This window comes from Scardinius erythrophthalmus (genome assembly GCF_964197995.2).
Source record: "Scardinius erythrophthalmus genome assembly, chromosome: 10".
Taxonomy (NCBI): Eukaryota; Metazoa; Chordata; class Actinopteri; order Cypriniformes; family Leuciscidae; genus Scardinius; species Scardinius erythrophthalmus.
In genome coordinates, this window is record NC_138230.1 from 21,057,721 (window position 1) to 21,070,359 (window position 12,639).

The window sequence follows — 12,639 nt, forward strand, 5'->3', positions numbered from 1 at the left end:
ACATGCCCATCGCACGGTTGAGATCGAGACTCAATGATCTTCATGTGAGAGTCCCCTCATCCGCACCCCGATCTACTGGTCCCGAGAGGGCTGGTACTTCGGCTGGCGGCCAGGGTGATCTGAGGGTTACAGTGTGGAACAAAGCGCCGACTATTCCACGCTCCACACTTCCCTCTGTTCCCGTGCAACCCGCGAGTGTCCGCGTGGAAACCGCTGTACAGTCCTCGGACTTGCCGCGAGTTTCATTCGGCGCTCCAGAGGATGACGTGATGTCGATCGCTGCATCACAAGGTGGGCAGGAGTCCTCGGGAAGTGAGGATTCGGCTGTGCTGCCACCCTCGGGTGTCCCAGCATTGTCCGAGTCTGATCCCGAGATGACGGCCATGCTTTCCCGGGCAGCCGCGGCGATCGGTCTTGAGTGGTCCCCGCCACCTGGGCCGGTTCGTTCGCGGCTGGACGATTGGTTTTTGGGTGCGGCTGCTGATCCGCGTCGGCGGCCAACCCCAATGCCTTTTTTGCCGGATGTGCATGATGAGGTCACGAGGTCCTGGAAGGCACCATTGTCTTCCCGTGATTGCTCGGCGACCGCCTCCGCCTTGCCTCCCCTTGATCAGGTGGCCGCCAAAGGGTACACTGGGGTTCCCCAGGTTGAACGCTCTGTTGCGATGCAGCTGTGTCCTCAGAGTGCTTCTTCCCGCGGGGACCCAAAGCACCCCTCCAAGGCCTGTAGGTTCTCTTCCACTCTTGCGGCGAAGGCCTACAGAGCTGCGGGGACGGCGGCCTCCTCACTGCATGCCATGGCGACTCTGCAGGTCTACCAGGCCCAGATGTTGCGTGATATGCACGAGGGGAGGTCTGACCCAGCACTCTTTGATGAGTTGCGTGCCGCCACCGACCTTGCTCTCCGAGCGACGAAGGTGACCGCACGCTCGCTGGGTCAGGTGATGGCCACTTCGGTGGTCCAGGAGCGACACCTATGGCTAAACCTGGCTGATATGCGGGAGGCCGAGCGGACCCGGTTCCTCGACACCCCCATATCCCAGGCTGGCCTATTCGGCGGTGCAGTCGAGGACTTTGCCCAGCAGTTCTCGACTGCCCAGAAGCAGACTGAGGCTTTAAAACATGTCCTGCCCCGGCGGCCCGCTGCTTCGGCGGCGCAGCCGTCGGCACAGGTGCCTCAGCCCGCTCGCCGCCGAGGGCTCCCTCCTGCGGTTCCCGCCCCTCCCGATCGGCCCCAGCAGTCCGCTGCTCCCGGGTCGCGTCGGAGAGGAAGCCGTAGGAAGGCGCCACAGCCCTCTCCCGCCCCGCGCCCCGCTAAACGCCAGGCTAAGCGGCGCTCCTGAGACGGGCTGCTCAGAGATGGTGATGAGTTCTGTACAGGAGCCGGTAGCAGGGCCGCTCCTTCCCCCGGTGGAGGGCCGGGGGAGAATCCTTGGTTTTCCCATTCCCGCTGCTCGTCCCACGACGGGCAGCACCCTAAAATGGTTAAAGAAAGAACTCACTATCCAATCTCTGAGCACACGGAGTGTGCGGATGAGAGCACGCGCCGCCCACGGGCCACGCTCCTCTCATCCCCCTCTGTCGCCAGACCCCTGCCAGAGCACGCCCCCGTGGGACGCTGGTCCTCCCCTGGCCTTCTCTGGCAGGACGCGGCTAATGACCGTGCCCCCGCACCGGGCCGCTATGCCACCCACGCCTGGGCCGGTCATTCCGCCTCGCTGCACCCCCGACGGTACGTCTGTGGTTCGTATGACCCCGCTGGTGCACTTTCTGGGGGCCTGGCTAGAGCTTCCCAGACTGTCCCGCTGGGTTGCGAGAACCATCAGGCTCGGCTACGCGATTCAGTTCGCGCGATCTCCTCCCCGCTACAGCGGAGTCCGCTTCACTATGGTCGGTGGCAATGCCCCTGTCATGAGAGCGGAGGTCGCCACCCTACTGGCGAAGGGTGCGATCGAGATTGTCCCTCCAGCCGAAATGAGGTCCGGCTTCTACAGCCCTTACTTCATTGTTCCGAAGAAATCGGGTGGGTTACGACCGATCCTGGACCTGCGCGTCCTGAACCGCTCCCTTCACAGGCTGCCGTTCAAGATGCTCACGGCCAAACGCATTTTCGAGTGTGTGCGGCCACAGGATTGGTTTGCAGCGATCGACCTGAAGGACGCCTACTTCCATGTCTCCATTTTACCTCGACACAGACCGTTTCTACGGTTTGCTTTCGAGGGGCAGGCATACCAGTACGCGGTTCTCCCTTTCGGGCTAGCCCTGTCTCCTCGCGTCTTCACGAAGGTCGTCGAGGCAGCCCTTGTTCCCCTACGCGAACACAGGGTTCGCATCCTGAACTATCTCGACGACTGGCTGATCCTAGCTCCCCCTCGAGACCAGGTTTGCGAACACAGGGACCTTGTGCTCCGGCACCTAGCTCGTCTGAGCCTTCGGGTCAACTGGGAGAAGAGCAAACTCTGCCCAGTGCAGAGGATCTCTTTTCTCGGTATGGAAATCGACTCGGTCGCCATGTGCGCGCAGCTTATGAGCGAGCGCGCGCAGTCACTGCTGACTTCTCTTCGTCAGTTCGAGGGCAAGAGTGCGGTCCCACTGAAACTTTTTCAGAGGCTCCTGGGGCATATGGCATCCGCAGCCGCAGTAACGCCGCTCGGATTGCTTCATATGAGACCGCTTCAGCTTTGGCTTCGCGATCGAGTCCCGAGGTGGGCATGGCAACATGGCAAGCTCCGGGTCCCAGTGACTCCGGCCTGCCGTCAGACCTTCACCCTGTGGTCGAACCTCAGCTTTCTACGGGCCGGAGTGCCCCTGGAACGAGTTTCCCGGCATGTTGTTGTCTCAACAGATGCCTCCACCACGGGCTGGGGCGCCATGTGCAATGGACATGCTGCCGCGGGCTCCTGGACAGGACCCCAGCGCCTATGGCATGTCAATTGCCTCGAGTTGCTGGCTGTACGTCTCGCCCTGCACCGCTTCCATGCGCTGCTCAGGGGTCAGCACGTATTAGTCCGATCAGACAATACCGCGACAGTAGCGTACATCAACCATCAAGGTGGTCTGCGCTCCCGCCGTATATCACAACTCGCCCGCCACCTCCTCATATGGAGTCAGAAGCATCTGATGTCGCTTCGAGCCATTTATATCCCGGGACACCTGAACCAGGCGGCCGACGAGCTGTCTCGAGTTCGGCCTCTCTCTGGAGAATGGCGACTCCATCCCCAGACGGTCCAGCTGATTTGGGATCAGTTCGGGGACGCACAGGTAGACCTGTTTGCCTCCCACGACTCGTCCCATTGCGACCTGTATTATTCCCTGACCGAGGGCACGCTCGGCACGGATGCACTGGCGCACAGCTGGCCGCGGGGCCTCCGCAAGTATGCGTTTCCCCCAGTGAGCCTTCTTGTGCAGACTTTGCGCAAGATCAGGGAGGACGAGGAGCAGGTAATTTTGGTTGCACCGTATTGGCACAACCGCACCTGGTTCCCAGAACTAGTTCTCCTCACGACAGCACCTCCCTGGCCTATTCCCCTGAGGAAGGACCTGCTTTCTCAGGGACGGGGCGCCTTATGGCACCCTCGTCCCGATCTGTGGAACCTCCACGTGTGGCTTCTGGACGGGACGAGGTAGGTTTGAGTACCCTACCACCAGCGGTGGTGGCTACCATCACTTCCGCTAGAGCATCGTCCACGAGACATGCCTATGCGTTGAAGTGGAACCTCTTCGTCAACTGGTGTTCTTCTAAAAATCTTGAACCCACGAAATGCCCCATCAGTGTCGTGCTTTCCTTCCTGCAAGAAGGGTTGGAGCGAAGGCTGTCTCCCTCCACCCTGAAAGTGTATGTTGCCGCCATTGCCGCACATCACGACGCAGTTGATGGTAAATCCTTGGGAAAGCACGACCTGATCGTCAGGTTCCTGAGGGGAGCCAGGAGATTAAATCCTCCTCGTCCTCCCCTCGTACCCTCTTGGGACCTCTCAGTGGTCTTAACTGCCCTGCAGAGTGCTCCCTTTGAGCCTCTGCAATCAGTGGAGCTTAAGTTCCTGTCAATGAAGACAGCGCTCCTGGTTGCATTGGCCTCCATCAAGAGGGTAGGGGACCTGCAGGCATTTTCGGTTGACGAAGCGTGCCTGGAATTCGGGCCGGCTAACTCTCACGTGATCCTGAGACCCCAGCTTGGATATGTGCCCAAGGTTCCTACCACACCCTTTCGAGACCAGGTAGTGAACCTGCAAGCGCTGCCCTTGGAGGAGGCAGACCCAGCCTTGGCACTGCTCTGTCCAGTACGCGCCCTTCGTGCTTAGGTAGACAGAACGCAGTGTTTCAGGACCTCAGACCAGCTCTTTGTCTGTTATGGTGGGAAGCTGAAGGGAAAGGCTCTCTCCAAGCAAAGGTTGTCTCACTGGATAGTGGACGCCATTGCTTTGGCTTACCAGCAGCAAGGTCGACCGTGCCCCCTTGGTGTGACGGCCCACTCCACTCGGAGTGTGGCATCCTCTTGGGCTCTAGCGCATGGCGCCTCGCTAACAGACATCTGCAGAGCTGCAGGCTGGGCGACACCTAACACATTCGCGAGATTCTACAATCTCCGAGTAGAGCCAGTTTCTTCTCATGTACTCGCTTCAACTAGCCGGTGCTAGATTCTGCTCAGGTGTCTTCGCTTGCTCGCCATTCCTCTCCACGGACGGGATACGTGCGATATTCCTCAGGTGAGCCTCATAAGCCCTGAGTCTCCTCCAGCACTGACGACGTCAACGCCAGAGTTATGCCACTGGCAGCTTTCGCGCTTGGCTAGGTGCCTCCATGTGCATGGTTCCCTTCGGGCGACCCCCACATGTGTATTCCACTGTAAGCCTCTTTGAGCATGTGTCTTTCCCTTGGCAAGCCACCTTGCCACCCCTGGGGTTGAAATATTCCACCTGCGGCTGGACACCCCAGTGTTACTCCGTATGCAGCCCTTCGGGGTCATATGTGTATTCCAAGTCCCCCCCTTTGGGTTGGGCATGTTTGCATATTTCCACTGGATATGCTTCCCAGTGTACCTCGGTATTCCTGTGTTAAGTAGGACTCCTTCGTCCGTGCTAGTCTCACGACAGGGAGCTCAGACTTACGCAGGGCACTGGAAGACAGTCGAGAGGTGGCGTGATTATACGGGAACCCCATTCGTCGTCATCCGACGTAACTCGGAGTGACAACGAAAGGGAACGTCTCGGTTACGTATGTAACCCTCGTTCCCTGAGTAGGGAACGGAGACGTTACGTCTCCCTGCCACTTCCGCTGTACCGCTGGAACGCCTGAGTTCAGTCTCGGCTCCTCAGCGAAGACATATCTGCATTCTGCTCGCGCACTTCCTTATATACCCCCAGGGCGGGGCGGAGTTACGCTATGCAAATTCCGCAGACCCATGGCATTTCTTTGCCATTGGCTCGTGTTTTAATACTCGAAGATGATAGGATTTCTAAGCGAAACCCCATTCGTCGTCATCCGACGTAACGTCTCCGTTCCCTACTCAGGGAACGAGGGTTACATACGTAACCGAGACGTTTTCTGAAACCTATTGTTAACCTAAAGTTAATTGCATTTTATTCACATTTGGTATTGTTTTTTCCTTACTGTCCAAGAACAGAATACATGTTGGGTGATTCTGTTATTTTGAGATCAACCTTGATAGACTCTGTTTGGCTTCTTTTTACAGTATATATATATATATACAGTATATTATTTTTATTGGGCTTCCAATCTGTATATATATTTTTTTTTTCTTTAGATGTATATGAGATCAATTTAATGATCTCTAGACAAACAGACTAGACATTACTGACACAGCACAATGTCCAGACCTGCTAACAGTACAACTCTGTACACTCTTTCAGTTACAGATGTCTCTCTTCCTGAGAATGTTAACTCTGAATTGGATGAGATATCTAAGGTAAAGTAACATTTCTGAATAATCTGTGACGGATCTTTATATTTAAATTATAAACTGCTGATTAGATATTGCTTTGTGTTTTCATTTCAGGTTCCTAAAGTTCGCTCCTTTCACACTTATGTGGCACTTTACAAGTTTCTCCCTCACGAGCAAAAAGATTTAGAATTATGGTAAGTCCAGCATGTGTGTGTGTGATAGAAAATCTCTCAAACACCAATGTGACAAGTAAAGTCACAGTAAAAAAAAAAAGAAAAATCTGTCTGTGTCTATAAGCATATAAACACATTTACACAGATGGTTTGAGACATATCACATTTGGCTTTCTCTCTGTTTTTATTTTAGTCCTGGTGACAGAGTTATGGTGATTGATGACTCTAATGAAGAATGGTGGAAGGTGGGTGTTCATGTGTAAAGAGCTCTACATTATCAGCAGCATCACATACTAGTGTTTCTTTTGGAGAAATTCTATATCAGACTTTGCTTTAATGAGTCCTATTTGCAAAGTCCGGAGAGGTGAAAATGGTATGTGAAGGAGTGTGACAATGTCAGTTTAAACTATTGGTTCCGGCCTGTTATACACACATTCCTGAGTTCTTGTGGTGTAAGCGCGAGAAGTGATGGTCCTCTGTGCTTCTGCGTCACTTCTCACATACTTCACAAAGTGTTGGGCCAGAAACAATCAAAGCTTTATTGGCATGACTGCCAGGCATTTACAGTATTTACAAAACATAGGCTATATTCTGCAGGCTGTTTGATAATACATAACATTGATTTTGGGTAAAGAGATGATGAAATCAAATGGAAAATTATATATAATAAACAAAATCAAGAGAGCCAGTGAATGGATTTAAAATACTTTACAATGAGATGAATATATATATTGTATATATATATATATATATTGTAGCCTAGCTTAAATATTCTATTAACATATATTAACAGTATTTGAACTTTATTTGAATGCTGTCACGGGCACGAGTGGCTACAAATGAAAACAGGCACTCATTTATTGTCACATAGGCTACTGGTAATACAGTCATAAAGTCACAACTTTATTGCTCGGGCATTTACAGTATTTACAAAATATATACTTTAAGTAACATAATAAAGCTTAAGAGATACGGAAAATGAATGAGAAAATAAAGCAAATACATAACAATGAATAAGAAATGTAACCAATAATACTAATAACAGGCCAATAAAAATATTAAATAAAAAATAAATGTCCAGTGAATGGATTTAAAAGACTGTTGGATGGGATAGATACAAATGTACAAGGCATATTACTTTAACATTTATTGATAAACTTCATTCGAATGCTGCTATAGGCACCATTACGTGCAATATAATGGGCAATATGTTAATATAATTATTTCTTAATTCCACTCTTTTTCTTAATTAAAAAATAAGGTAACACTTTTGACATTTTTGATGGTCCCTTTTGAACATGCTGTTGACTGAGTAACTTTGCAACTATATGTCAACTAACTTTAATTGGAGTATAAGTAGACTGTCTGCTTAATATATGCAACTGCAAACACAAACGCAATCTGCAAACACAATCTGCAAACGCAAACACAAACACTTTATTGTGATAGTCCTCCAACAGACAGTCTACTGACTATAAGTAATTTTGCAACTACATGTCAACTTAATCTAACCCTAACCCTACCAGTCTATTAATACTTAACTAACAATCTAATGAGAGTTAGTAGACATGTAGGTGCAACGTTACTTATAGTCAACAGAATGTGTTAAAGGGACCATCAAAATAAAGTGAAACCAAAAATAATTATTATAGGCCTATCTATTTCTGATGATTCCAGGTTGCTATGGTCACGGAAGTTGTTTACGCATTTAACTCATGGCCATGAGAAATAGATTTAGGTACCTCAACATATGAAGTCGTTGCAATGAGAATATTCCGTTCTCTCAACATAGACATCATCTCTCAAGGCCATGACTTTACACTGCGTGGCCGATGTAAAAAATTATCTCGTGGCCACCACTTCATAACACGTTCCCGCGAGTTTACATGTCATGGCCACAACAAAACTAAGTGAACCGAACAAGTCCCCACCCAGTCACCGTAGTTTTCTTAATCCTGCCCTTACAAAAAATAAGTATACTTTAAGTTCATTTTATTAAGTATACTTAAGCTCAAGCATTATTTTAAATATACTTTATGTAGTAAGTATACTTGTGATAATAGTAACTATACTAATATCAATGTACTAGAAGTATACCTGTAAGTGTACTGTTTCAATACTACTTAGGACTAAATTTCCCCACTTTTTTGTGTTAAAAGTATTAAGTATATTGCTGTTTTGTGGTGAGTGTTAGTTCTTGTTCACGTCATTTTCTCTATAGCTTTTTGTATCTTTGTAGTCGTTGCTTCACTAAATTCTGAACATGAATCCTGCTCTCACTTTCTAAGACTCACTTCATGACATCAACAGGTAAATCACATGGTAGCCATTCAGACAAAAGGACTGAAGGATTATATGAAAATAATACAATTTACAACCAATGTATTACACTTTTCTAACTAAATGGAATGACTTATAAAAGATACTGTACCAATAAAATTATAACAAATCTACTCTTTCAGAGACACTGTATAAAGGATAATTAATGATTTGATTTCCCTCTTAATGAGCACCAGCTTTTATAAACACTGTGCTGTGTTGTATTGTGTGTGCAGGGAAAATGCGGTGATAGAATTGGATTATTCCCTGCTAATTTTGTGCAGCGAGTACGTCCAAGTGAGCGTGTCTGGAAGGTGACGCAAAGTGTCCTTGGCAACAAAGATCTGGGTCACTTGACTGTTAAAGAGGCTCAGGTATATATACAAGTATAAAACATCTATATATAAGCCTTCTCTGCTTTCCTAAACACTATCAGAATCACTGACTTGCACTTTAATATATTTTTTCCATGAATAAGTATTCAATTATTCCCAATAGTACATTCTCTTAATTTCATAGCTTTTCTCCTGTTTAGAGCTTTTATCCAATTATATTTCAGCCATCATGTGTTGCCATGGCCAAAGAAATCTGCCTTGAGGCCTTCAGAATCAACAGTGCTGGTGCCTGTAGCTTAAAATTAATGGCAATGAAACTGTTGCTTTAACCAATCAGATAATCAGTCAGATTTAAACAGCCAATCAGATTTTGATTTAACTGCATTTGGGCCATCTATCAGGCGCACAGTAACATCAGCATTTTCACGTCCTTTGATTGGATAGTCAGAGCGCGTAATATTACTGATATTCAGAGGCTGAGCTAGCTAAACGCAACTGTAGCGAACTGCATAAACTAAAATATATTCCCGTAGATTTAACCCTTTGGTGTTCTTCTGGGTCTTTTTAACCCGCAAATGACTTTTGCTGAATTTGAAATAAATGTTCTCTTTGTCCAAATGACATGAAACTTTGTATGGCTCTCAACCCTTTCTAGATCAAAATAAAATAATAATTAATTGTAATGATATCTGCACTTATGTTAGCGTGAAAACGCTATGTCCCTGGAGACCCCGCATAGAAAATTCATCATCAAAATCAGAAACAACACAGAACACACAAAGAAAATTTGACAGAAATCAAGTGGCACACTTCTAACAGTGCTAAAAACATTCACAATGCAACATTATATTGCTCACACACGCACACACACACACACACACACACACAGAGGAATAAATTTGTCAGACATATAAAAACTGCGCTCTTATAATTTGTCACATAAAATAGTTCAAAATGCGGAACCACCACAAAAATAAATTTGCCGACACTGACTGTCAACTGAGAATCGTAGATCCAATTGCAAGTAAACAGTTTATTGTGACAGACAAGAATGTATGTGTTAATGTGTATGTGTATATAATATATACACATACAAACATACTGTCAGGTTTGCATACACGAAGCAGACAAGATGGTAGGTTTGATATTTTAATAGCAGAATGGATCGGATACAGCGTGAAAGGTGAGTAAACAGGAAGTAGATAATCAGATGAAGCTTAACTGAATGATAACCAAGTCTATCTCTCTCTTGCAGATGAAGATGAAGTTTCTCTGAAGACGGAATGAAGACAGGCTGAAGAAGATCGGGATCGACGGTGAGTATGCAGGTAGGTAATGTAGAGGATCTGAGTGTCATGAATCAACGTATTGACATAGACGAGACCAGACGAGGAGTGAAGGGAGAGTGCTGAATATATAGGGCTTTTTAACGAGGGAGTGCAGGGGATGATGATGGCTGATAGAATGCAGGTGTGCCGTGTGCCAAGGAGGATGATGGGAAGTGTAGTGCACACACAGATGAGGAAGACAGACGGTGAAGGTGGTGAATGTGACATTACTCCCCCCTCCCGCTAGGCGCAAACCGCGCTGTAGAAGGCAGAACACGGGAGGGGGGGGGTGGGCATCCTGGAGTCTGTGACCGGAGGGTGGACAGGAAGACGACAGACAGGAGACTCCAGGATGGTATCGCCAACCACAGTGGAGCAGGCTGAGGAGATGACCATGGCGAAGCAGGCTGAGGAGGTGGCCATGGCGAAGCAGGATGAGAAGGTGACCATGGCGAAGAAGACCCTTCGGGCGGCCATGGCGGTGAAGACCCCTCGGTCGGCCATGGCGGTGAAGACCCCTCGGTCGGCCATGGCGGTGAAGACCCCTCGGTCGGCCATGGCTGTGAAGACCCTTCGGGCGGCCACAGCGGAGAAGACCCTTCGGGCGGCTTTGGGCTGGACAGGACCAGTGACGAAGGCGGCTCTGGGCTGGACAGGACCAGCGATGAACAGGGCTTTGAGCTGGACAGGACCAGCGGCGAAGAAGGCTCTGAGCTGGACAGGACCAGCTGCGAAGAGGGCTCTGAGCTAGACAGGACCAGCGGCGAAGAGGGCTTTGAGCTGGACGGGACCAGCGATGAAGAGGGCATTGAGCTGGGCGGGACCAGCGGCAAAGAAGACTCTGAGCTGGACGGGACCAGCGGCAAAGAGGGCTTTGAGCTGGGCGGAACCAGCGGCGAAGGGGGCTCTGAGCTGGGCGGAACCAGCGGCGAAGAGGTCTCGGAGCTGGACGGGACCAGCGGCGAAGAGGGCTTTGAGCTGGGCGGAACCAGCGGCGAAGAGGGTTCTGAGCTGGGTGGAACCAGCGGTGAAGGCTCTGTGCTGGACGGGACCAGCGGTGAAGGCTCTGTGCTGGATGGGACCAGCGGTGAAGAGGGCTTCGTGCTGTCGCTGTGAGCAGTCTCAGCGGGGCAGTCGCTGTGAGCAGTCTCGGCTGGGCAGTCGCTGTGAGCAGTATCGACTGGGCAGACCCTTGCTGGCTCTGGCTCGACTGGGCAGACACTTGCAGACTCTGGTTCAGCTGGACAGACACTTGAAGGCTCGATATGGTTCTGGATGAGGATGGGTGAGGAAGTGAAGATGACTGGTGGCTGTGGTTCAACTGGGCCGATGAGAGGAGGGAGATCGGAGAAGTCATCCTCCTTGAGTTGCGTTTCGGACCCGAACTGAAATGCCGGCTCGGCTGGACACAACCGGATGAACGGGGCTGCGTAGAATAATGAAAGCTGACTCGTTCTGGAATCCAAAGGATTCTGCATCTTGGTCTGGTCTTCTGTCAGGTTTGCATACACGAAGCAGACAAGATGGTAGGTTTGATATTTTAATAGCAGAATGGATCGGATACAGCGTGAAAGGTGAGTAAACAGGAAGTAGATAATCAGATGCAGCTTAACTGAATGATAACCAAGTCTATCTCTCTCTTGCAGATTAAGATGAAGTTTCTCTGAAGACAGAATGAAGACAGGCTGAAGAAGATCGGGATCAACAGTGAGTATGCAGGTAGGTAATGTAGAGGGGTCTGAGTGTCATGAATCAACATATTGACATATAGACAAGACCAGACGAGGAGTGAAGGGAGAGTGCTGAATATATAGGGCTTGTTAACGAGGGAGTGCAGGTGATGATGATGATGGCTGATAGAATGCAGGTGTGCCGGTGTGCCAAGGAGGATGATGGGAAGTGTAGTGCACACACAGATGAGGAAGACAGACGGTGAAGGTGGTGAATGTGACACATACATTCTTGCCTGTCACAATAAACAATATATATATATATGTGTGTGTGTGTGTGTGTGTGTGTATGTATGTATGTATGTATGTATATATATATTAGAGGTGGGCATAGATTAATTTTTTTCATCTAGATAAATCTAGATTAGTTTTGAAATTAATCTAGATTAATCTAGATTAAAATGGCTCATTTGAATTCTGCCGAAGGCATTAAGAATATGTGTGCTACCCAAATAATGACTATAAAAGTAGCCTAAGTCTTTGAGAACGGGTTTCTCAAGCCAGGTGGCGCATTAGACCAGGGGCTCATCTCCTGTTTCCAAAATGCATCACAAACTGCTTGAGAAAGCTGTTCTACTCATAGCCTGTAAAAGGTTACTTCTGTACTGTTACCGTCCGTAGGCAACATTAGGTAGACCTATGTTATTATCAACTACTATAGGCTATCAATTAGGGATGGGCGATATGGCCTAAAATCTATATTGTGATATACATTGCAGCCTCTTGCGATAACGATATACAGTTTATTATAATAAAACCATTTCAGAACAGGTTACACAGACCCTGCTAAACAACTGCTAAATTTATTTTTTTTAAAGGGTATATGTAGTTTTGAGAACATAAATTGTGCAA

The 12,639-nt window shown here is 48.7% G+C and overlaps 1 protein-coding gene across 1 annotated transcript in view; it reads left to right on the forward strand.

The window, feature by feature from the left end:
• LOC308697353 (SH3 and cysteine-rich domain-containing protein 2-like) overlaps positions 1-12,639 on the forward strand; it is a gene marked incomplete at both ends in the record, with an annotated part of 356,064 nt that overhangs the window by 328,779 nt on the left and 14,646 nt on the right. Inside the window, 4 exons of the mRNA XM_081376535.1 lie at positions 5,877-5,926; positions 6,017-6,096; positions 6,269-6,320; positions 8,631-8,768. Of these exons, the coding sequence (XP_081232661.1) occupies positions 5,877-5,926; positions 6,017-6,096; positions 6,269-6,320; positions 8,631-8,768 (320 nt within the window). The remainder of the gene's footprint in view (positions 1-5,876; positions 5,927-6,016; positions 6,097-6,268; positions 6,321-8,630; positions 8,769-12,639) is intronic.